General features: G+C 37.8%; 1 protein-coding gene across 1 annotated transcript in view; it reads left to right on the forward strand.

Moving 5' to 3' along the window:
• Positions 1 to 26,885, forward strand: part of RFX7 (regulatory factor X7) — an 88,772-nt gene that overhangs the window by 46,117 nt on the left and 15,770 nt on the right. The window contains exons 4-5 of the mRNA XM_084875336.1: positions 23,198 to 23,280; positions 24,728 to 24,850. Of these exons, the coding sequence (XP_084731462.1) occupies positions 23,198 to 23,280; positions 24,728 to 24,850 (206 nt within the window). The remainder of the gene's footprint in view (positions 1 to 23,197; positions 23,281 to 24,727; positions 24,851 to 26,885) is intronic.

Consider the following 26,885-nt stretch of genomic DNA (forward strand, 5'->3'; position numbering starts at 1 on the left):
CTTCTTTCATGAAATTTCTGCTGATGGAATATCCTTCTGTTCTAGAATATTCAATGGTTATGCTGCTAGATTACATCAAGCATCACTATAGTTAGTCTTCTTGCTCTACTTGTGAACAGAACTTTCTTATTCGAGTCTTCTTATGAGCTAACTTTTTTTTTGTGGAGAAGGGAGGCTGTTTAGTGTCTGGTATTAAAACAGTACTTGATATCTTATACTATTATTAGCTTGGTAGAGGCCCGGTGCACGAAATACATGCACTTGGCGGGGGAAGGTTCCCTCAGCCTGGCCTGTGCTTACTCACAGTACGGGAGTCCTCAGCAGATGTCTGAATGATGGCTTGGGCCCGCTCCCCCCAGGAGCAGGCCTAAACCAGCAGTCAGACATCCTCAGTGCTGCCACGGAGGCGGGAGAGGCTCCCGCCACTGCTGCTGCGCTCATCAGCTGTGAGCCCGGCTTCTGGCTGCGTGGCGCTCCCCCTGTGGTAAGTGCACATCATAGCGACTGGTCATTCCAACTGTTCAGTCAATTTGCATGTTAGCCTTTTATTATATAGGATTAGGTTCTAGGTGGGTGAATGATTAGTAAGTTCAGAGGGAAAGATGTAGCTGGATTAGCTCTGTGCTTTTTTTTAGCCCAATAGTTGAGAAAGTGGACTTTATGGGGATGTTTTCCCCTTTCACTTACTTTTTTTTAATTTTTTTTAATTTTATTTTTGCCTCGCAATAACCCTTGGAAGTAGGTAATCTTGTTATCTCCCTTTTACAAATGATGAAACTGGTGCTTTTGCATATACTTAAAAATTATTGTTGAATACCACCTACTTGCCAATGCCAGATATAAGTGATACAAAATAAGATAATTCCCTTGCTCTCAAGAAATTCAGTATGACCCTGGCCGGGCGGCTTTGTCGGTTGGAGTGTCGGCCTGTGCACCAAAAGGTTGTGGTTCGATTTCCCGTCAGAGCACATACCTAAGTTATGGGTTCTTTTCCTGATCAGAGTGCATATAGAAGGCAACCGATCAGTGTTTCTGTATCACATCAATGTTTCTCTCTCCCTCCCCCTTCCCCTTTCTTTCTCTCTAAAGTCAATAAAAGCATATCTTCCAATGAGGATAAAAAAGAAGAGAAAAATTCAGTCTGTTATCAAAATATATTCAAGAGTGCTATTAAGACTTTGGAAGGTGGTGACTGGGATATTTTATCAGGGGCTGTTGACATTTTAATGACAAGTCATCTAGTCCATATTAGTTGGTTCTTCTGTAATTTCAGCGGTGACTTGTAATTTTCTGAATGTAGGTTTTCCATATGTTTTACTTAAATTACTTTGCTTAAAATAAGTATTTCAAGATTTTGGATGCTATCATGAATGGCATTTAAAAAAGCTTTGTTATCCAGTGTTTTATTGCTAATATTTACGTTGACCTAGTATTCTGTAAACTTATTAAGCTCACATATTAGATCTAGTAGCTTATATGAAAAGTCCTTTAGATTTTCTACCTACTTAATCATATTGCACATGAAAATCATTCCAATCTAAATGCCTATTTATTTTTCTCACCTTGTACTGCTAGGACCTCTAGGACAATGTTGAATAGAAATGGTGAGAGTGGATTTCCTTCCCTGTTGTCAATCTTAGGGAAAACCATTCTTTCATTCACCTTACAGTGTGACATTAGCATCATCTTTTTCGTGGATGCTCTTTTGAAGTTGAGCATGTTCCCTTCTATTCCTTTTTTTGCTAAGGGGAGTTTATCATAAATGCTTGTTGGATTTTATAAAATTAATTTTCTGCACTTTATCAAAATAATCACATGGTACTACTCTTGTTTGTTATTAATGTGGTAGACTACACTGAATTTTTAAAAGTAAACCATCCTTACATTCCTGTGATAAACTTCATATGTTGCATTATACTTTTATATATTGCTATTTTGGATTTGCTATTTTTTTTAAAGACCTGTCTGTGTTAATTAGGGCTTTTGAGCTGCTGTTTTCTTATAATGTCTTTTTCTGTTTTTGGATATCTGGGTAATGCTGGCGTTTTGTAATGAATTGGGAAGTGTTTTTCCATTTTCTATTTTCTGAAGGAATTATTTAAAAGTATTACATTTCTTCTTTAACTGATAGATTTCACTAGTGAAACCACCTGTGAGAAAGAATTTATAAAGCTATTAAATTCTTCTATTCTTAATGAAGTTTTGATATTTGTGTCTTTCAAGGAATTTGTTGATTATTGTGGTGTTATTAAATTTGTGAGTATAACATTGATAATATTACCTTATTGCCCTTTACTAGCTATAGGATTTGTAAGAGTTATCTCTTATTCCTGATAATGGCCATTTGTATCTTCTTCTTTTTTTGTTCTTGATCAGTTTACCTCCAGGTTTAATAATTTTATTGATCTTCCCTTATAAACGAAGTTTTGGCTTCACTGATTTTCCTCTTTTGTTTTTGTCAGTTTTCCATTTTGTTTCTTTCCTAGTATGTATTATTTCTTTTCTTCTGCTTACTCCTATTTTAACTATCAAGTTTTTAAATTATTAAACATACTACAATTTAAAATATTAAAAAGTGTTACCACCTTCAGTTTAGGCCTTGTAGAAACCAGACATTTGCTAACATATTGGGATTTATTTTTTGGAATTCACAGTTTGACAGAAGAACAGAACTTGTCACAAGAGCATCCTTCCCTTTTCCTCAACTTAAGAATGCCACTTCCTTTCCCTGAGAAGAGATAACTGTCCTAAACAACCCACTCTCATCCCAAGTACAGACGGAGAACTAAAACTTTTTTTGTATAGATTCAGGGAGGATTTAAGCAAGTGAAGTGGGACATACAGGCCAGAAACCAAGGGAAACTGATCAGCAGTTTAGCAGAATGGCTCAGAGCTAAGGCTGTGGGATGAAAAAGACCTGAGTTTGAATCTTTGCCCCTGCCATTATTGCTGTGGTTGATTCTGGACAGTTTTAACCAAATTTCTGTAACAAACCAAAAAAGGAGGTAAGAGTGCCTAATCTGTTGAGTTGTGAATGCATATTAAATGAAATAACTGGTGTAAATGCAGGGCCTGGCACATAGAAAGTATGCAGGGCAGCTTCAGTGAGGTCATTGCGTGTATGTGTGATCGGATGGTGTGGATCTAATTGACTTAATTGTTATAAATTTATGTTTCTAGAAGTTTAACTTTAGTCAAGGGTCATATTTTATATTCACCTCAGAACTTACTTTATGGAACCACTGAGAGGAGAGTATTGAATCCCTCAAACATGGGAAGCAGAAGAGGGAGAAGGTTGGGAGTCACTTGGCTAAGGCCATCCAGGAAGCCAGAAGGCGCATTTTATACCGATGCCAGTGTCTACACTCCATACTCCCTCCCCTCCTTCTTTTCGATTTGGCTCAGAAACCTTTTCAGAAAGCTTCTTTTATCTACTAGGAATGCATTCAGCTGCAGATAAAAGAAAACTTCATTTATTGGTGGTTTAAAGAACAGTTCATGTCACCCAATAAGTCCAAAGCTAGGCATTCAGGAAGTGGTGTAATAACTAAGCATTGCTACCAGAGTCCTGTGCTCTTTCTTTTTTGCTATGTCATCTCTGTCCTGTTACATCGTAGATGGCTGCTGCACTTCCCCACCTTTTGTCCCAGGAAGACGGAAGGAAGGGCAAAGGGCTTTCTTCCAGGGAAGCTCTGTCAATATTTTCAGGATACCTGCTTTTATTTTGAAAACCCACTTTAGGAATTCAGAGTAATAACCTCTAGAGTAGTGATTTTCAACTGGTGTCCCGAAAGAATTTTTTAAAAAAACTGCAATACCTGACTATTTAGTTAAGAGCACAACCTCTTTCCCCTTAGATTGTCAGATTTTAAAAATGACAACAGCCAACACAATAGCCGACAAATGTGAATGAATCAAAAGTACACCTATTTTTTTTTTTTTTTTTTTGGTCAGATCAGCAAAAAAAAAACAAAAACGTTTTTTGTTGTTGTTGTTTGTGTGTGTGTGTGCTGCAGAATTTTAGTAAATAGTTTATGTGTGCCATTGGATGAAAATGGTTGAAAATCACTGTTCTAGAGTAATGTCATACAATGTCACTTGGGTACCCCTAGCTGCAAGAGAAATTAGAACATAGAGTATTTTGCTTTCTAGCCTATGTATCAGAGCAAGATACAGAGGAGGTGGTTAACAATATGTATGGGTCCAACCTGTATGCTATACCTGCTTTCATGCCCCTACTTTTATGCACCCCCATAAAAAGTTCTGTACCCCTATTAAAGCTTTTGCCATATATGCTAATCACTAGGTTCATTTTTCTTCTCCAAAAATCTTTTGGAAGTAAGGACAGTGTTTTATGGCTCTGTGTCTCCAGTGCTTAGCACAGTGTCTGGTATATGGAAGACACTCAGTAAATAATTGAATGATTATTCACAAATAACTATCAAAAAGAATGTAAAATATACACGTGATATCCTCTAAACAAAGAGTTTCTTTACATTCATTGTTATGATTATTATTAGCATTTATTGAATATTTATTACCATGTTTCACCATTTAGTTCTCATAATTTGCCTGTGAGGTTAATCTGTTATCATCCTCATTTTACAGATGAAGAAACAGGCTCAGACATGTTAAGTAACTTACCCAAGGTCATAAAACTTGCTAATTGGTGGAATTAGGCTTTTAATCCAGAGACCAGAACCCAGGCTTTTAAAAACTATGACATATTATGTCATTTTTTAAAATGTCTGAAATATGAGCTTACCTGTGAATTTTTAAAATTCTACTTTATTTTATAATCAAGAAAATGTTTCTGAAATTAATTTTCCACCTTTAAAATTGATCTGAAATAAAAAAATTAAAAGTTGGCTTTAGCTTACTGAATTTGAATAATGAGTAATTCTAAATGCAGTCTGTTTTTTGCATGCAGGTTGTTTGAATGCCATTTTTAAAACTTACAGTATGCTCAGTAAAAATAGCGCAATAGTTTTAGTTATTCAAATTATTACAGTTGTGAACCTGTGGCACTATGAAATATGCTAAAAGTGAAAATATAAAATTGTACCTATGATATTTTTAATATGTATTTTTATTGATTTTAGAGAGTAAAGGAGAGGGAAAAAGAGAAACATCAATGATGAGAGAATTATTAATTGGCTGCCTCCTGCATGCCCCCTACTAGAGATCAAGCCAACAGCCCAGGCATGTGCCCTTGGCCAGAATCGAACCTGGAACCTTTCAATCCGCAGCCAAATCGGCTAGGGCTGATTTTAGTTAATTTTAATCATAACCAACATGTATTAAATTCCTTTAGTTGTAACAATTTTAGATATACAATATCATTCTACATTTGTAAAGCTGATCCCATTGTATTTCTCATAACCAATGTAATAGTCAAAGTGTAAAACCTTACCCTTAACAAGTTCAACATTAGAGGATTAACTATACCCTAGCAGAGTTTGAAAGCTGATCAATTCATATTAACTAATCTTTATATCTTAGTTCAGTTAAGTTAGTCTTACTTGATAGCCATAGCAAGGCCTAAAAGTGAGAGAAATAATACTTAATGTTTGGTGTAGAAAAAGTTTGGTGAGAGTCAACCACAGGAGGATGGGAAATAATAATTCGTTTCCCAAAATGTGGTTCTTGGAAGAGTCTTTCCATAGGATGTTAATGTTGTGCAAAAAAAAAGGTTCTAAAAATTAAATGTTTCATGAACTCTGGAACAAAAGGTGTCTTAAAAAGCTGTTATTAATATGCCACTATATATCATGAATCTTAGAAAGTATTCAGTGTGTTCCAAACTTTTCCCCCTTTGATAGCTGGTGATGTAGGGCCTACTGTTTGTGAAGTGATGGGTAAAATCCAGAGGTAAGTTTCTAGAGTAGAGAAACTACTTCTCACATGTTACCACTCAGAACTATCAGGGGATGGTGAATTTTGTGTTTCTATTACTGTGTTTTAGATTTTTATATCACCAGGAAACAATCTTCCCACCAGTTTGAATATCCAGATCCCGTAAATTGATTAGTTTTGCTTTGGGGTTATTAGAAGTGATAATAGTTAAAAGGGCAAAGGAAAATGACCATGTGTTTTGATTTCCGTTAGGAAAGGCTAATGCAAATAGTAAATAACTTTCTACCTTTCAAGAAATCAGTTGAAAGCAAGAAGAAAAATATTTCTGTTTGATGGACTAGTCTATTCAACAGCAATCCTGGTATGATTATAAAAGTAAGAGTAGACAATCTTTGTTTACTTCTTCTCCCCACTAGCTGGAGAAATAAAAGATTTAAATCCAGGAATAGAGGAGGCTGCGTATTTTAAATCTATTAAGTTCATATTTTAAACCTCCCAGGAAAAGTGTATTCTGCCTATTTTTAGAGCTCTGTAAGTGACCAATGTTCTAAGAAAGGACTCTTACATATTGCCAACTACTTCTAGGTTTTAAAAAGTGCAGTATTAGCCTTTTTTGGTGACTTTGCATAGCTTAATAAAACTATTGCTTTACAGAGAATGCTGTTTTGCACCTGGAAAGTCAAGTAAACTCACTGGGGCAAAAATTGAATGTCCACTGAGTTTCTTTGTCACGGCTGAGTGTATGAGCTTCCTGGCTTGTCAGCTCTTCTGGGATAGAGTTTATTTGTGAGAGCTGACCAAAGGAGGACTTTCTGGGATTATCATTAGGAGAGGAAAGTTAAAAGCGATGTGAGATTGCCAGAATGCCAGTTCCTTTTGGAGGTCTACAGAAACCTGGAACTAGGTGACAGAGGCCATCATTCAGATTATTCAGTAGTGAGATAGGTTCCCTCCAAGGGAAAACTCTCAATAGGGTCCTCTGGCACAGGAATACAGTAGGAAACTCGAAAGGTTGAAATTGTGTTCAATCTGTAGTCAGTGTATCTGATAGGTCCTGAATACTAATTAAGTAATCTTTAGGGCCGATGCTTTTTATCCCCTACCCCCACTAGAACAGTTTGTCCTCCCTAAGGAAGCAAACAAAAATTAACAGCCTAAGCCATGTTCTATAAATTTTTTTTCTTCTTTAGAGGTCACCCAAGCTTGTTATTAGATAAACCTTAAGAACCAACTTTCTGGGCACACATGTTGTCCATTACAAAATGTAAAGGCTGAAAAGCAAATCACTGCAGAGCTACTACCTATGCCCTCTGAACAATCCTAGTAAGCTGGTAGAAACAGGTGAGGGGAAAGCAGGGCAAGCAGTCTGTCTGTAGAAAGTCTGTTCATGTATCTTGGATATCTATGTGGAAGTTCAAGAGTACCTGGCTTCTCACCGGGCTCATATCTGGAATGCTGCAATAACGAATATTCCCTGGGTATAACCTTTCTAGTGTCATTTCATCTTGGTTTATGGCATCTTATTCATATGGCTTGCTCTGAATCTTAAGTATATTTCAGAGATCCTGGATTCTAAAACATATGGTTTCTCAGATATGAATGGCAATAACAAGCAGGCTTGGTCCAGCTAATCAAATAGTCTAGTGCTTATGGCTCTGGAAGAACTCATTCCTTGACCCTATAGATAAGAGGAGCTATACTGGAGACCACAGACTATATTTCAAATTTCAAATTGGTTGCCATATTTAAAAATTAAAATTTCAGCCAAAACCGGTTTGGCTCAATGGATAGAGTGTCGGCTTGGGGACTGAGAGGTCCCGGGTTCGATTCCGGTCAAGGGCATGTACCTTGGTTGTGGGCATATCCTTGGTAGGGGGTGTGCAAGAGGCAGCTGATCGATGACTCTCTCTCATCGATGTTTCTAGCTCTCTATCTCTCTCCCTTCCTCTCTGTACAAAATCAATAAAAAATATATTTAAAAAAATTAAAATTTCAAAATTGGGAGAGTTCACAGAAAAAAATGAGATGTCTGGTTTCTCTTGAAAACTTAAGACACAGAGTTCTTATTTCTATATGACCACAGTAGAAGTTATTCCTTTAACACAGGATAGATATATACTCTCCAGTCTTCTCAGACCCTGACATGTGTTTACCTCCTCAACATAGATATTTTTGTTATCTACAGTCTACGTTAGCCATTTGCATTACCTGCCTGGCATTTGAGGTTGTGACCTCTGTGTTCGATTCTTTTGGGGCAAGGCTCTTCTGAAAGCCACAGGGTTGGGGAGCTATCATAGTGTTTATGAGGACAGAGAGTGAGAAGGAAGCTTCTGTTTTTGTCTCTGTTAGGTGGCTTTTCTTTACTCTCAGTTCTTGCCCTCGCTGGCTGTTACCACAGCCAGTCCATAGGAAGCCAAAGCAGGGTAGAAGAAAGAATAGCAACTCTCTTGAGTCTTTCGCGGCGCAAAACATTTTTTATCTTCTTACTTCCATGAAGCCTTTCTTGATAACTCTTGTTTAAATTATATCCCCTTCCAACACTTTTTTTTTCTTTTTTAAAAATATTTTTATTGATTTTAGAGATAGAGGAAGTGATGGGGAGGGGAAGAGAGAAACATCATGTGAATGTGAAAGGGAAACATCACACTGGCTACCTCCTGCACAACCCCTACGAGAGATTCTGCCCCAAACCCAAATGTGCCCTGACCAGGAATCAGACTGGTGACCTTTCAGTGCATGGGAAGATGCTCAACCAACTGAGCCACACTGGCCAGGGCCCAGCACGTTTTCTTTATAGCATTTATCATCACCATGTAACATTTTTTATGAGAACCAGACTAGTATTATTAGAATGGGACTTTCTAAGGTAGATTACACACTCTCAGAAGTAAAAATGTCACAAAAACTAATAATCTGTATACCATTTGGAGGGTATTTTAAAACTTTTATAGCCGAGACCGGTTTGGCTCAATGAATAGAGCGTCGGCTTGGGGACTGAAAGGTCCCGGGTTCTATTCCGGTCAAGGGCATGTACCTTGGTTGCGGGCATATCCCCAGTAGGGGGTGTGCAAGAGGCAGCTGGTCGATGACTCTCTCTCATTGATGTTTCTAGCTCTCTATCTCTCTCCCTTCCTCTCTGTAAAAAAAAATCAATAAAATATATTTTAAAAAATAAAATAAAATAAAACTTTCATAATACATTAAGCCAGTGTTTTTCAACCTTTTTTGGGCAAAGGCACACTTGTTTCATGAAAAAAATCACGAGGCACACCACCATTAGAAAATGTTAAAAAATTTAACTCTGTGCCTACATTGACTATATATAAAGTAATTCTCTTGAATAGGAATCAAATAAACACAAAGAAAGTATTTTATAATTACTTTATTATGAAATATTAAGTAAACAAAATAGTGAAAAATTATAAAATTCTTGTCTTGTCTGCACCTACGGCACACCAGGCAACATCTCCCGCGGAACAGCGGTTGAAAAACGCTGCATTAAGCCGATGAGGTTTTTTATCTTCACTATGGGAGGACACCTCGGGGTGTGGCAAAAGTAGGTTTACAGTTGTGTAACTGTTTATTTTTGTACAAAACAGTTTATTTTTGTATTAGTGGCCCATTGCACGAAGATTCGTGCAATAGGCCTTCCTTCCCCTGGCTGCTGGCACTGGTTTTCCTCCAGCACTTGGGGCCCAGGCCTTTGCCCTGGTCGGAGCCTCCAGTCTTCACTCCAACTGGAGCGAAACTCCTGTAAGCTCCCTCTGCTCCCCACCCTCCTCCTCATAGCAGGCATCCTGCCCTGCCCAGCCACTCTGCACCTGCTTGTGTGCTGCCCAGAGGCCCCCATCTTTGTTGGGTTAATTTGTATTCCCACTCCTGATTGGCTGGTGGGCGTCGCAAAGTGACGGTAATTTGCATGTTTCTCTTTTATTCGTCTATATTACTATTTAATTATTATTTTTCATACAGCTGTAAACTTATCTTTGCCATACCCTGTGTAGATAATGTTTTTGTTTTGTTTTATTTTTTTCTCCTTGTTAATTTTTGTTTCATAATTATAAAAAATACTGTAACCATTGTCAGCTAGCTTTCACATTCATTTTATTGTCTCAAAGAGGAGTAGGTAAGGATACAATGGAAATCTCTCACTATTACCTGAAAGAAACTCAATTTTCATTAATACTGTATTCAGAGATTGGCATAATAAATAAGCATGTGCTCTGGTAGACAACAAATTAATTCTTACAGCATTCTAGTTTTTCTATCTCTTCTTTGTAAGTCATTTCAAACTTACAGAAAAGTAGAGTAGGAGAGAAAGATAGGAAAGCTTTACGGGGAGCAGAGACAGGAATTAAAGAACGGACTTTTCCTCTCTGGGCCTAACCTTTGTTGAGATTGTAGCTTTATAATTTTGAAGAATTGATTAGAAATTCAATTTTTTGGAAGCATAGTAGTAGCTGGGTTCTCATCTTTTCTTTCCATGCTGAAAGTTAAAAACTGACTAGAATGGTCCAAACCTCCTTCTCTCTAGCACCCTAATCCCTATCCCCAGTCACTGGTGCATGTGTGTCTTCTCAGGCAGCATACAGAAAGAAACATTGATAGTTACCAGAGTGATCCAGAGAAATATTACATGATCAAAAGGATGGTCGCTTTTTGGAGAATTTACCTATGAGCAGAGTCTTCTCCCTGTTTCACAGGGACACACATCTGTGGGTTAATGAACCCTCTTCCTGTCATAGTACCTTGCTCTGTTAATATTTTAGCAATATGCTCTTGTCTCCACATTTTATTTGGTCTTTAGTCATTTGGGTACTTATGTAGCCATGAAACTTGTTACCTTGTTATTCATTATTTCAGTTTCATAGGTTCAACTTCCTTTTTTATTAGTAAGCCCTAGGCAGGGTGGGGCGGGGTCCGAACCATATTTTGGAACACATTCATAAAAATGACCACTGTTTAAATACAATTAATGCCCTTGGCAATCTCTTTAACTTAAAAAAAAAAATACATAATTTAATACATTCTCGATTTTAGGTACAGAACCTTTCCAATACACACAGAATTTTCTCAGAAATATCTTACATATCTACCTTGGAGTGTGAATTTTTCAGTGTTTATATTGCAGTCCCTTAGTGCTCCTTGAAATCAGAATTCCTCTAGGCTTGGTTGAAAAGGGTTTTTGTTTGTTAGCTTTTTTTTTTTTTTTTTTTTTTTTCAGATGGTTGTGAATTCTGTACGTTACCCGGCAGAATTAGTAAGAAGAAAGTGAGAAACAGATTTTGAGTTTTGCTGAAGTTTACTTGTCAGCCTTGCTATGCCATAGTAACGGATGTCTTTTAAATGAACTTAGATCACATTCCTATCTCAGAACATTTTGAACAATTAAAACCATTTTCACTTTACATCTAATTTAGTAGGTTTATACAGTAAATCCTCACAATGATACTAGTACAGTAACAATTACTTTTTGCATTTGGTTTATATTTTTTGAACTGAGAATAGAAAAAAGTTTCCCCTTGTATTTTTATAGTAGGTAGCTCTTAAAAAAAAAAAAAGAAAAATTCTCTCTCTCTCTCTCTCTCTCTCTCTCTCTCTCTCTCTCTCTCTCTCTCTCTCTCTCTCTCTCTGACACACACACACACTATATCATTCTCATAGCAAGTTAGGAAACTAAAAATTAAGAATTCTAAACAAAAAGCATTGACAGAGTCCTCATACCTTGACCTTTATCTTCCTTATTCAGTCATGTGGAAGCACAGCTTTCACGACTGATGGGCCTGAGAGAGTACATGTATATCAGGCATGTGGATTGTTTCTGTGAATTAAAGAAAGGCCATAGGGTAAGGTTAGACGTTCCCCTTCTGGTCCTTCCATCAGGGGAACTGGTGAAGAAAGAGGCCTTTCCGTAACTATGCTCCTGAATTAGTGTTACCTGAGGAGAAAGATAATCAGCATTTTTTTCACATTTTATTTTTATAGTTTACAAAATCAAGGGCAGACAAAGTCAAATGCGATTATCCTATCAATGGATACATTTTCCCTCCAGGCAAGGTAGCATAACTGAAGAAACAGTCAAACTGGATAATTTAGGCTTCTGGATTTTAAGCTGACTGTTCTCAAATTTAAATTAAAACTTTTTAAAAAACCTTTTTTGATACCAGTTTGTAAAGTGAAGTATAAAGATCTAATTATGATACCTGTTGGTTATCTTCCATCGAATCTCAGCCATTGTCAACCTGGACCTTTCTTTGAAAGGTGTGTATGCATCTCAACAGGAGAGTTTCCGGTGCTTCTGGAAATAAAACCAATACACCTTGCATGTAATTTCACTGTCAAGAGTTTGCATGGAAACCTCTCTATTATGTCTTTGATTGCTATTTTCTTTATAAGCATTAGCTCTTCCCCAATTTTATGACCTTGAAGGAAAAAAAAATTTAACACTTGAGGGAAGTGTCATAACAGGAAATGCATCACTGCAAAGAAATTTATGTCAAACAGGAGAAATCCTTTTTTTATTAACATTTGAGAAATTGATTCAAGATGGTCTCAAAAAACAGGAGCAGATCTCCACTATACTGTATTCTATGCCAGTAAAGAGTAGGAACATATTTCCTTACCATCTGTTTGAAGGTCTTCAAGTTTTAGTAATAAGACATAAAAATTCTCACTGGTTCTCTGCAACCCATCTGGTATGTATTGACAGTTCAGAGACAGATGTCCTACACAGACAAACAGAAACACTAAAAATTAACTCTTTAAAACATGGAATATTGTTTTAGGTTTTTTTTTGTTTGTTTTTTTGTGACAGAAGACAACATGTAGAAAGTTATATATTTTATTCCCAGTTCAACCTGGGAAAAGCCTTTATTTCTGACCTATTCTGCTTAGATTGATTCCTTTTCTTTCTAGTAGCCTAATTATTAGAAATATTTTCTAATTTGGATTTAATTAATGGCTCAGGAGGAAATTTCAATTATTTTGCTCTTACCCCGAGGAAAGTCAATGCTAGTGGAACATTGTCTTCAATAACTATACCCAAGTCTGATGCTCACATAAAAATCTAGGAGCCTTGCTCTTATGGCGTATCTCCCAAGTTAGCAGAGGTCACCAGGCTAAATATTTCCTAAATTTCTTTAAATGCTTGCTTTTTCAAATAAAAGATTCTATACTTGTTGATAGAATTGAATTATAAACTCTCCTGCCAAATTTTATTTTAAGCAATTCTATAATTCAGAATATTTATGTAATATTTATGTACTTTGGAAATTGCTTTTAATTCCCCAAAATTCTCCATTTACCACTGTTTTACATATTTGAAAACTAATAATCAGTTTGAATGGCTTGCTTAATGTCACAAAGCTAGTGAGTGGCAAATCTGGGATCAGATACAGGCCTTCTGGTTCTATATCCTATACCTTACCACTGTACTCCTTTGAATAAATTAGATTTGAAGGGTCAATCAATCAAGCTCAAGTAGCAGCTGCCTCATTCATCTATAATATATAATAGAGGTCCTTTATTTTTGTTAGCTGATAATTTATCAGTAGGATACTTACTACTTAACCTCAGATTTATAAAAGTTTCATCAAAGCTGCTTTATTCTGTTAATCAGCTACTGGGCAATATTCTTATATGAAAAGTTTCTGTGACGTAAGTTCAAGGAGAATCAGTGCATCTTTTAGATGGAGCATGAAAAATTAGAAGGGAATCAGTGAATTCTTCAATAAATTATACTGGGACAATTAAGCTAGCCCTGTGGGAAACTTTTAATTAGATCCCTCCCTTCTTTATATGTTAAATTCCAGAGAAATTAAAGACCTGCACACCTAAATGTGAAAAACAAAACTTTAAAAAGATAATAGTGGATATCTTTATGACATTGGGAGAGGGAAGGATTTCAAAACAAGATGCAAAAATCACAGATTATAAATGAAAAGATTGATATATTTGCCTGGAAATTATCACATGACTCAATAAACAAAATGAAAAGATAAGCTATAACTAGGGGAAGATATTAGCTGCACTTACAACTAATAGAGGATTAATATATACAAACTACAGAATAAGTATCCATATATATATACCATATATATATATATATATATATATATATATATATATATATTTTTTTTTTTTTTGTCCCACTTTTAAATGTGCAGTTCCTTGAGCAGTGGTTATCCAGATGTGATCCCATGACCAGCATGACTGGGAACTTGTAAAAATCGAGATTCTCAGGCCCTCACTCCTGACCTACTGAATCAGAACCTCTGGAACTTGGAGGTGCAGTCCTACAATCTTTAAACAATCTCCCCAGGTGTTTCTGATGCATTGGTAAAAATTGACAGCCATTGTATTAAATTCAAATGATAAATAATATGAAAAGATACTCAGTTTTATCATCAATCAGAAAATGTAAAATAAAACAATCAGATTTCCTGTTTCCCTGAAAATAAGACAGTGTCTTATATTAATTTTTGCTCCCAAAGATGCGCTAGGTCTTATTTTCAGGGGATGTCTTATTTTTCATGAAGAAGAATACGGTACACATTTATTGTTAAATGAAAATAAAGGAAATGTATTACCTGTATACTGTACGGTAGTACGGTAGTTGTCAACACAAACCAGACAAACTGTGAATCCTACAGTATCAAGAATTTACTCATTTCTTCAATGACAATCATGTCATCATCTTCTGGAACATCATCATAACAATCCAATTCCTGAATTTCCTGGTGAATTTCTTGTGACTCCATTTCTTTCAGAATCAGTGCACCAAATATCTCATGTTTAGCCTAGGGGGGGTGGCTATTTTCGGGGGGATGCCTTATATTTCACTCAGAAGGAAACCTGTAAGTAGGTCTTATTTTCGGGGAAACACGGTACTTTGGGTAATTGTATCCATAAGATTAGCTGAATTTAAATCTTAAATTTTAACAGGAATGTAGAGAAATTATAGTATTGGTGTAGGAAGTATAAACTGGCATAACAGTTTTGGGGAGTAATTTGGAAAAACTCAATAAAATTGATGATGCATATCCTTTATGGCCAAGTAATTCTTTTAGGTACATATCATAGAAAAAACTTTAAAAAATAAATCTTTACTGTTCAGATTATTACAATTGTACCTCTTCTTCCCCCCCCCCCCCACTCCATAGTCTCCTCCAACCGGGTCCCACCCTTACAACCCTCCCCTCCCACCCCCCGAGTCCTCATCCATAGGTGTACGGTTTTTGTCCAGTCTCTTCCCGCACTTCCCACTCCCCTTTCCCCCCAAGAATTGTCAGTCCACTCCCTTTCTGTGCCCCTGATTCTATTATATTCACCAGTTTATTCTGTTCATCAGATTTTTTATTCACTTGACTTTTAGATTCACTTGTTGATAGATATGTATTTGCTCATAATTTTTAATCTTTACCTTTTTATTCTTCTTCCTCTTCTTAAAGAATACCCTTCAGCATTTCATATAATATTGATTTGGTGGTGATGAACTCCTTTAGCTTTTTATTATCTGTAAAGCTCTTTATCTGCCCTTCAATTCTGAATGATAGCTTTGCTGGGTAGAGTAATCTTAGTTGTAGGTTCTTGCTATTCATCACTTGGAATATTTCTTGCCACTCCTGTCTGGCCTGCATAGTTTCAGTTGAGAAATCAGCTGACAGTCATATGGGTGCTCCCTTATAAGTAACTAACTGTTTTCTTTTGATGTTTTTAATATTCTCTCTTTGTCTTTTGCTCTTGGCATTTTAATTATGACATGTCTTGGTGTGGTCCTCTTTGGATTCCTTTTGTTTGGGGTTCTCTGTGCTTCCTGGACTTGTAAGTCTATTTTGTTCACCAGGTAGGGGGAGTTTTCTGTCATTATTTCTTCAAGTAGATTTTCAGTATCTTGCTCTCTCTCTTCTTCTGGCATCCCCATAATGCTTGAAGTTGTCCAGAGGCTCCTTAACACTATCTTCATATTTTGGATTCCCTTCTTCTTCTTCTTCTTCTTCTTCTTCTTCTTCATCTTCATCTTCATCTTCATCTTCATCTTCATCTTCATCTTCTTCATCTTCTTTCTTCTTTCTTCTTTCTTCTTTCAAATCTTTAACTTGATTCTTGTGATCTTCTAGTCTGCTTTTGGATCTCTGTATATTATTTTCTATTTCAGTCAGTGTATTCTTAGTTTCTAGTGTTTTTTTTTGTTTTTGTTTTTTCATATCCTCGAGGGTCTCACTAAATTTATCAGCCTTTCCTGGAAAATTCTTGAGAAATTTTTAACTGGTTTTGAACTCTATTTCTAGTCATTTGCTTTCCTCCATTTCTTTCATTTGTGATCTGTTTCTTTGTCTCCGCATTTTGCCTGCTTCCCTGAGTTGATAGAGTAGCTTTGTGTGCTAGATGTCCTATAAGGCCCAGTGGCTCAGCCTCCCAATAACCTGAGGTGGACAATCTTGGTGAACCCCTTTGTGGGCTGTGTGCACAGTCTTGTTGTAGTTAAGCCTTGATTGTTGTTGATATCACTGGGAGGAATTGACCTCCAGGCCAATTGGCTGTGATGATCAGTTGTGTCTATGATGGAAGAACTTCTGTGCTGGAGATACCCTTATGAGGCAAGACTTGCTTCAGCTGGGCTTTGGTGCTCACTGTGTCTGCCCTCCGAGTGTGTCCCTTATGGATCTGAGGAGTTGTAATCTGGATGGTCCTACTCTGACCACTGGGTACACTGGTTCTTGGATCTCCAAGAAGGTGCTAATTTAGCCTCTGCCTGCAGCCACCCAACAGGAGCTACAGATATATCTGCAGATTCCTCTACTTTGTTTGGGTTTTGGAGGTGCCCAGATGAGACCCAGCTGTCAAGCAATTCAAACTGCTGTGGAGCCTGGGGCCTTCTTTTGGATGTTTTGGGTCTCTCTGACTCAGTTGCAGTTTTTTAGGTAAGTTTAGATTTCAAAGAACCAGGTCATTCATATGCAAAAGCCTCTGTGAACAGCTTGGATGGTTTGGAGTCTCAGGGCAGAGCAAATAGCAATGGCTTCCCATCAGCCCTTCCCTAAGAGGTCCTTGGGTTTCAGTGTCCCTTGGTAATCGCTGCAAGCACTTCTGAGAGAAAGCCATCCTCGAGTTTTGCCCGCTGCCAGACAGTCCTGTTTCTCCCCTTATAAGTGTGGGTCCCCAGAGTCTCGCCCGGAACTGGAGTTCAAAGCAGTCGGGAGCTTGTGTCTTTCTCCTGACTGAGAAAGCCAGCCATGTACTCAGTTGCCAGCCCTCTCTGCACACGCACGGGTGCACAACTGAGTACCTCTGCCTTCCACAGCTCCTCTGGGTCTCAGTGTGCTTTCTCTTTCCTTCTAGTTATAGAATTTCCACTTAGCTAGCCTTCTTGTGGTTTTGGTTGATGTCTGTTTTGTCTTTTAGTTGTAGTTTTGAAGTTGTTGTGTGAGGCAGCAAGTTCAAGTGTTTACCTCTTCCGTCATTTTGGTTTCTCTGATTATGTGTCCAGAAAAACTCTTGTGCGGTGACATAGCAGTTACAAATAAGGATATTCATTGCGAAAATATTTGAAATAGTGAGATTTTTATAGTAAGTAATTTACTTATTAGAGAAATGAATAAACTGGTCTCAATCCATATAACATTATTGTATAAATCTGTTTAAAAATCAAACAATTATGAACTAAATGTGGCAAAAATTAGCATCTTTTAAATATGGATAGTGATTCATGTGCTTCTACTTTGTAGACTTCCTTTTAAATACTTTAACATTTTGCATTTTAAGTGGAGTATTAAAATACTAAAAGCATTCCCATCTGGCTCTGTTTATCTTTCAAGATTTTCCCTCAAAAGGTGATTGAGTTTAGACAAACCAAGTTTTTCAGTCTAGTTGAGGGGGGGAAGGTATAACCAGACACTGAAATCATTTTTAAAACAATCAGTAAATGTGAATTTATTGAATTTTTTTCCTGATTAATTGCTATGGCCCAGAGTAGAGGGACAAAGAGGAATATTGTAGGATCGTGTGTAAAATAGTTATTAGAGTTTAATTTTTCACTAATATTTTTATTAATAGTAGTAAAGTAAAAGTTTAGTGGAAGAGAGCATGAAGGTTGTTGTGTGTTCTAAACTGGTATTTCTCACTTTTTTTTTTTTTTTTTAGATCATGCCTATTTTTATAAACATGAATATCATATATTCTTGTTTAATATAATTTCAAAATAAGTTAAATATTCTAAAAATGAATGAATGAAAGCTTTTCTTAATTACAGAGAAGAACCCTTTTCTTCTCCCCACATTTTTATCTGTATATATAAAAGGGACTTTTAGTGGGCTAGGCTATGCTGCATAACAAAATAAGCCTGAAGTATCAGTGGCCTAATCACAAAATTTTATTTTCATTCACATTACATGTACTGCACAAGTCATAGGAGGCCCCTGCTCTACATAGTCCCTCAGGAACTTTATTGACAGGCACATGGCTTCAAAATTGCCACTAAGTGGGGAAAAGGATAGAAGTGACACATTGATTTTTAACTATGTCAGCTAAGAAATCATATACATCACTTTTGCTCACTTCAGGGCCTACGCTAACTGCAAAGGAGGCTGAGAAATGTAGGTGAGCAAATGGTGTCTTAGGTGGAAGTGGAGTTCTTGCGATGTCTTGATTAAAAGAATTTCCTGAGACTCACACCGGAGGATGAGTAGTATTTTTTCGGGTGGAAATAAGCCCATGTGTTTCCAATGTCCCATTTCTTTCCATCTCCCTAGGGAAGCAGTTCAGTCTTGTCTTCAGCATGGCCAAAATAAAGGCCACTGCCCATAGTTTCTGCTCCATATTAAAGACGAGTCCAGTCCAGCATTGTGCGTGTGGCACGTGGCTGCTAAGGCCACGGTGGCTATGGAGAGAGAACGTGTGGTCAAGAAGCAAGAATAAGAGAGAGGGAACTCTGGGGATTTTAACCGAGCTTCTTCAAACTAACCAATTAACTTCCTAAGATTCCATGCCCTTCTAGCCAATCCACTGTTCCCCAGACTGACGGGCAAGCACCTCTCCTTTGCCACTCCAGCTTCTGCGCGTGTGCCCATCTCCCCGTCTCTCTCCAACATTCTAGTACAGATGGGGGAAGGGAGGGTGCTAATCCTCTCGGGGGAGCAATGCTGGGTGAAGCTGTAGCTTCCTCGTAAAGCTTCCCAGGTGAACGTGCTTACAGTGTCTGACTTCCCTTTGCTTTCTTTCCTTTATTAATATTAACTAGCTAATTATGGCGATAACAATGGGATATTTGATGGAACACTATTTGTATCCCATGTAGCTCCATGCTACTGGTCTTTGTGTGAATATTCTTCATCAGCCATCAGAAGAGAATGAGATTGAGTGGTAGAATTTCAACACCAAACTTCACCTCAAACCTCTAAAAGTAACTTGATTTTGTATACCTTGCATTGTACCTTTATTTTCCTCTGGATCACATGATATCTAAGTGAAGATTGAATCAGGTAGTTAGAAACAAGCTTTTCTGTCTAGAATGAGAAAGATTAAAGTATGTTTAGGTCATTGGCAACAGTAAGTCTATAGCATGGCTGTGTTTTTATGGGCAGAGGTTCGAAAAGTTTTATATAATAAATATATGCTTACTAGAGGCCTTGTGCATGTAAATTCATGCATGGGCAGGAGGGGTCCCTCCGCCTGGCCTACCCCCTCTCACAATCCGGGAGACCCCAGGGGTGGGAGGTGACCCGACAATGAAGGGAAGGTGACGCCCCATCACACCTCTGCTGCTGTCATTGCCAGCAGCACAAGCCTTTGGCAGCCCTGGACGGCTGGGCAGCCGCCATCCGAGGCTTGCCTGTGCCTTGGGTCAGCCCTAGGCGGCTGGGCAGCCATCAACCGAGGCTTGCCTGCCCCATGGGCAGGCTCTGGGTGGCTGGAGGGCAGAGAGGACTGGGGGACTCTGGAGGCAGGCACACAGCCATCTTGTGGCTCTGGATATCGCCATCTTTGAGGGTGTGGCAGTCAGTTAGCATATTCCCTCCTTATTGGCTGTGGGCACCGCCATCTTTGCAATGGCGTGAGGGTCAGTTAGCATATTCCCTCTTTATTCGATGGGATGTGAATGGTATGATGACATGGGTCTGCTTGCTTATTTGGAGTATTATTAATTATCGTCATACTGTGCATTATATCTCCACGGCTTATTCATTTCTGGAAATGTTACCTTTTGTATCCCTTTACCCATTTCACCTCCCTCCCCTCAGGCCACCACCAATCTGTTCTCTGTATCCATTTAGCTCCTTGTGTAGGGGGTAGGAATTGTGGGAACTTGTTTGTTTTATTTGGTTGGTGGTGGTGGTTGTCATTTAGGTTCCACCTGTAAGGGAGAAATATAATATTTATCTATTTCTGTCTGATTTACTTCACTTGGCATGATACCTCCAAGGTACATCCTTGCTGTCATACATGGAATGGTTTTATTCTTTTTTATGGCTGAATGAATATACTGTCTATACTAAAAAAAAAAAAAAAAGGGTAATATGCTAATTAGTCCAGGAGACTTCCAGATGTCCTTCTAGACAAAGTCACGGTGGCAGGGCCAAGGCAGAGGCAGTTAGGGGAGATCAGGCCAGGAGGGGAGGGGAGGGAAGTTGAGGGCGAGCAGGCCAGCAGGAGGGCCAATTGGGGTGAGCAGGCTGGCAGGGGGTGCAGTTGTGAGCGAGCAGGCCGGCAGTGGGGGACAGTTGGGGGTGATCAGGCCAGCAGGGGCGGGGGCATTTGGGGGTGGAGTAGGCTGGTCAGGGGAGCAGTAGGGGTCAAGCAGGCTGGCAGGGGATGGTTGGTTGGGGGTAAGCAGGCTGACAGGCATAATGGTTAGGGGCTGGCAGGCAGACAGACAGCCAGGAGAGCAGTTAGGAGCCAGTGGTCCCAGATTGCAAGAGGGACATCCATCTGTGGAATCAGGCCTAAACTAGCAGTTTAGGGGTTCCAGGTTGGAGAGGGTGCATGCCAGGCTGAGGGACTATTCCCCCCCACACCCTGTACATGAATTTTGTGCACTAGGCCACCAGTCTTACCTAATAAAGAGGGAATATGCCAATTGACCATCAAACCCTCACAAAGATGCAGCACCCACAGCCAATAAGGAGGGAATACGATAATTGACTGCTATGCCCTCAAAGATGGCGGTGCCCACAATCACAAGATGGCAGCGCCCAGTCCCCTCAGTGCTGCCAGGCACTTGCCTCTGGAGTCCCCTAGTCCCCTCAGCCCTACTGCTGCCCAGGGCTGGCCCGAGGCACAAGCAAGCCTCGGATGGCAGCTGCCCAGCCGCCCAGGGCTTCCCGAGGCTCAGGTAACCAGGGCCGGCCAAGGCTTGCGCTGCCGGCAGTGGCAGCAGCAGAAGTGTGATGGGGCGTTGCCGTCCCCTGATTGCTGGGTTGCCTCCTGGCCCTGAGGGCTCCAGGACTGTAAGAGGGGACAGGCCAGGCTAAGGGACCCCCTTCCCCCCGCAGTGCATGAATTTTCATGCACCTGGCCTCTGCAAACTGTGTGTGTGTGTGTGTGTGTGTGTGTGTGTGTGTGTGACATTTTATATACTATATATATATATATATATATATATATATATATCACATCGTATATAATATATATATTACATTTTCTTGAACTTTGCCCATAATGATACTTAAAGGGTTTTTTTGTAACGTAACCTACTTTGGATTTAATGTGATAGGCATTGTTAGCAGTAAGTGGTTGATGTTAATGATGTTCAATAAAAAGTATTTTAGGAACTATATTTAAGACAGATTAAAGTGGGGAGGGGTTAGTGGCAGGTTAGGCATTTTAATAATTTGAGAATCATTTTAAGCTCCTTAAGGGCAAGGATAATTGTTGTGTTCATCTATGTATTTCCATCCTTTGTATGTGTTGTGATGTGCCATATAAGTTTATTGTTTCTATAAATCATTTGTGGAACATGGCAGAAGCTAAACTGAATAAAGGAACAAATGAATTCTCCTTCACTAGAAAGAACAACTAACTAATGGCATAGACTAATGTGATAGCTGGGAGAATATGTGGGAAAGAATTAAGAGGGATAAATAAAGGATTAAAGTGAAATGCATAATAAAGCTAAGCAGACTCCGAAACACTGATCACTGGGAGACTAGAGAAAAAAAGGCGTTAAGTAACAATTGAGAAAGGAAATGTCAGTGTGTTTAACTTTTTTTTTCTTTTTCTTTTTTTTTTTTTTTTTTAAAGGGGAGAGTTATAAGGTTGTTGCTGATAAATCTATTAGAGTGAAAGCTAATTGAAAATACTCCATAGGTAGTAGAATGAAAAAAAGGGGGAGGGGGGGACTTAAGAGCTATTTATACATAATTGATAGATTAAATTATTTTTGGACAAATTCTAAAATTAAGCTATTTTGTGGATGAATTTTAATGAGAATAAGAATAGATTAAGTTGTGATTTTAAGCTTTTCTATAAAAATTGGATCTATGTTTAAGCTGTTTTATTATGTAAGAATAAATTCTGCCACCACAACTTTGAATAATGTGCCCACATTTTCATTGGCAATACAATTAATTGCTATCAAAATTTCACTATGGTATTTTTATTGTAATAGGATTTATAGCATATTTAAAGCTATTATTCTGTGGCAAACTCAGCTGGGAACGAAAGCTATATGGTCCTGTAGGTAGCAGAAATTCTTTTAAAGGGTACATTTATAGACAAAATGACATAGTTACAGAACAGTAGCTATAGGGAATCATGTAGCTTGGTTCTCCAAGAAGCAGCCATTATTGCAAGAAGAGAATAGTTAACATCTGCAGAGTGCAGAAAGGGTTGTTGGTTGTACTTCAGTGTTTCTAAACTCTGTTCCATCCACAGGTGACAGCATCATTTAGTCACATGTTCTGGGTTTTTGAGAATTAGGAAAGGACCCTAAAAATTTTCTCATCTAGTTTATGTTGTAAGGCTAGGTTAAGACTAACTAATAATAAATATTCTCTTGACTCCCAGTCTAATACTTTTCATTCTTTAAATGTGATTAAAAATGGCAAACTTTGTCCATAGTTTTATTTAGACCTAGAGTATGAACATTAATAGGAAAGTTCCATTTTTTTCTCTCTCTCTCTCTCTCTTTTTTTTTTTTTTTTTTTTTACATGCAATACACTTATCAATCATCTTAACTATTATTTTAATGATGAAGGGGGGGAAAGACTAGATTTTGTTTTCTTTGGCAGGTGATTCATTCAATCTGGTTTAAATTTAGTATTTTATTTTTAACTGATGTTAATGAATTATAAGACAAAAACAATGTTTTTAAAATGATCTTTCTTTTCAATCCTTTGTAAACAGCAAGAAGTTGAGAAGTTTACAGACCTAGAGAAACTCTACCTCTACCTTCAGCTGCCTTCTGGTCTCAGCAATGGAGAGAAAAGGTATGTCTGCTTGTCTTTGCCTTAACTACAGTGTCTACAGGACATCCCTAAAATCACTATTCCTAAAATCCTCAGAAAACAGAGTGGCAAACAGTCGATCTTTTTAGTTCTGGATCATATTTGGTTAAGTGTTTACTTACTGTTTTTGCTAATTTGTGTTACTGGGTAAATGCTGTGGAATGCAGTTTTGGTTGTATTTTATAAATAGATTAATATTTTTATGCAGTATACAGGGATTGTGAAAATTGAAAAGAATACCAAAGAATAAGTACATAAGATTGTGAACAATAAAGTAACTGCAAAAATTGTTTAAGCACTGTCAGGTGAGTATATCACAGAATATTAAAAAGAAAAAAGTGTAGGTGCCCGGCTAGCTCAGTCGGTAGAACATGAGACTCTTAAAAAGAAAAAAGTGAGTTGCCTATAGGAAACATGAATTTCTGATAAATGTAAGATGTTTTAAGTGTGTGGGGGTGTTACTATATTTTCATATCAAAATATTGTCACATCTAGAAAATTTTGAGTCAGTGGTGGTTCATGCATTAATGCTCTTTAAGTTTCTATACCGTTATTAAAATATCTCTCATAATTAATTTTATTCACATAATTTATACAAAGAAAATTCTGTTACTTTAAAATTGTGTATAAAAATAAAAGGAATTAAAAGTTTGTTGTTTGTACCTCATTTTCCTTTGACCAAAATTTATAACTATTTTAGTTATTTTCTGTCCTAGAAAATTACGCAGTATCTTCTTTAAAATTAAATAAAATATTGTTATAGTTAGCTGAGATTAATATCAGAATCAATAGAGGAGCTTACTCTATCTTAGGTGTCTATTTCATGAAATTAGTTTATAAATACGCTGTCATATAATGAAAACTTATGATAGTTAGTGGTGGTGCTGGCCTGGAGAGGGGACCTAGTTATAGGAAGGAATGTAGGGGATATTTGTCCTTTTAAGGTCACTCTGGTGTGGAATACATTCTGGAGTATAGAGGGCTTTCGTAAGACTTCAGGGTAGTTACTTGGGAATGCTAAGCAAATAGGAAGTAAAAAATTGCTTCCATAACTTCTATTTTAAAAGTTTGATGATTTGGCAAGTAAACAAGCAAGTAAGTGAGCAACTACCCACTTAGAGACAAATTTGGCCAAAACAAATACTTCATGTTGCCAATGCTCTGTCACCTCTGCCACTTTAAAAATGGCGAGGTGGGCTGGAACAGGATATTAACTTTAGTCCAACACTAGCTGCAGAAAATGGTCCACAATCACAGGTGGATGGCTTGTGTATAGATGGCTGGGAATCCCGTTCTGTGTGCATGTCCTCAGTTAAGTTCGGTCATTTAGAGTGTGTTCGCACACAATTATTTAGTGGAACATTATCTCAGAAATTCTCAATGAATTGCTATCTAGTTCGGCTAAAACGTGTTTTTGTTTTATGATTAGTGATCAGAACGCTATGTCATCTAGTCGGGCACAACAAAAGCATGCCTTTTTCTGGATTCGAAATACTCTAGAGGAACATCCTGAGACTTCACTGCCCAAACAGGAAGTCTATGATGAGTACAAGTAAGTATTATGTATATATGTCAATTATGGTGATGTATTAAAGAGCTTAAGTACTCTATTTGGCTACCGTGATTTATCATTGATGAATATCACTGTGGCATATAGAGTTTAACTTATAAATTGATGATATTCCCTGCATCTCTAAATTTCTCAGGTAGCATATGAACAAAGGACAGGATTACTAAATAAAAGGATCTTTCTAGAGTTCACCTAGATGACTGAAGGCCTGTTTGAGGTTAAGGGACAGTGGCATAGGATTGCTGAATAAAAGTGTTCGGGTAGAGTTCTTAAAGATAACAAGAGGGGTATGTCTAGTGTTAGAAGGAAAGTGGAAGGCAGTAAAAAAGTCAGTGCATACAGGAAAACTAAAACATGTTTTTTTATATTTACAAATTTTATAAATCCAAATCTTTTGTGTGTTTTTTAATTTTTTTGTTAATTCTCACCTGAGGACATTTTTCAGTTGATTTTTGGAGAGACTGGAAGAGAGAGACATTGATGTGAGAGAAATACATCGATTAGTTGCCTCCTGCATGTGCCCCAACCGGGGCCAGGGATTGAACCTGCAACCCAGATATGTGCCCTTGACCAGGAAACGAACCCTCAACCTTTCAGTGCTTGGGCCAACTCTCTAACCTCTGAACAGTAGTGGCCAGGACATGAATTCAAAACTTTTTAAGTCCTCTGTAGAAAAAGAAAAAGATAGGTTTCTGGGGTGTTGTGAATTACTTAATCATGGATGAGAGGGTTTATTCAGTGGCTTGCACATATTAGACACTCAAATAATTTTGATTATATAGGTAATTTCTTTAAACACATGGCAAATTATGTTTTTAGGCAATGTATAGTCAAATGAGAGAAGCGTGTGGAGCTTCCACATGCTATAAATTCAGTGGAAACAGAAACATTTTCTTCTTAGCACCTGTTGTGCTGTTAATTCATTTTACTGTGCTATGTCTCTTATAACACACATATTATTTGTATGCATATATACTAATTATATATAAACAAATTCATATTTTGAGCAGCTTATTTATTCATATTATGTAGAAATCATAAGCAGCTTTATTTATGAAAACTTGCCTAACCTTTTCTACCCAGTTTGATATTATTTAACAAGTTTGCCTTCTCACCTGCTATGAACCATGCATGGAATCCGAGTTCTAAGCTTATATCCACCACTAATTTTGTGACATTGGAAGAGTCACCTAACTTCTCTGGATTTTAATGTTTTTATCTAGACAATGGGGATGAAGTCTTTCATAACACAAATTCTACTATCAGTATGAGGGATCAGATTCCACTCTAATTACTCTTGATATTAAATTAGTGACTATGTGAAAACTCAGTAAATAAAGTATTTTGTTGTTGTTAATCTTCATTAGAGGATATTTTTTTCATTAATTGTCTTTTTATTTTTTATTTTTTATATATTTTATTGATTTTGTACAGAGAGGAAGGGAGAGAGATAGAGAACCAGAAACATCGCTGAGAGAGAGTCATCGATCAGCTGTCTCTTGCACACCCCCCACTGGGGATATGCCCACAACCAAGGTACATGCCCTTGACTGGAATCGAACCTGGGTCCCTTCAGTCCCCAAGCCGACGCTCCATCCATTGAGCCAAACCGGTTTTGGCTCATTAATTGTCTTTTTAGAGAGAGTGGATGGGAGCAGGAGACAGAGAAAGAGAAACATCAATTGAGAGAGACACATCGATTGGTAGCCTCCCACTTGTGCCCGACCAGGGCCGGGTATCCAACTTGCAACCCAAATACATGCCCTTGACTGGGAATTGAACCCATGACCCTCTGGTATGCAGACCGACGCTGTACCCATTGAAAAAACACTGGCCAAAAAGTATGTTCTTAATGAAATATTTTTTACTCTAAAATAGCCAGACTCAGATATAGTACTATAATACATATAGTATTATACTCATGATATTTCTCTCTCTCTCTCTGCTCCCCGGCTCCCCTTCCTCTCTCTAAAAAGCAATGGAAAAAATATCCTCATGTGAAAATAAACAAAAATGG

This window comes from Pipistrellus hanaki, assembly GCF_964339955.1.
Source record: "Pipistrellus hanaki genome assembly, chromosome: 1".
Classification (NCBI taxonomy): Eukaryota; Metazoa; Chordata; class Mammalia; order Chiroptera; family Vespertilionidae; genus Pipistrellus; species Pipistrellus hanaki.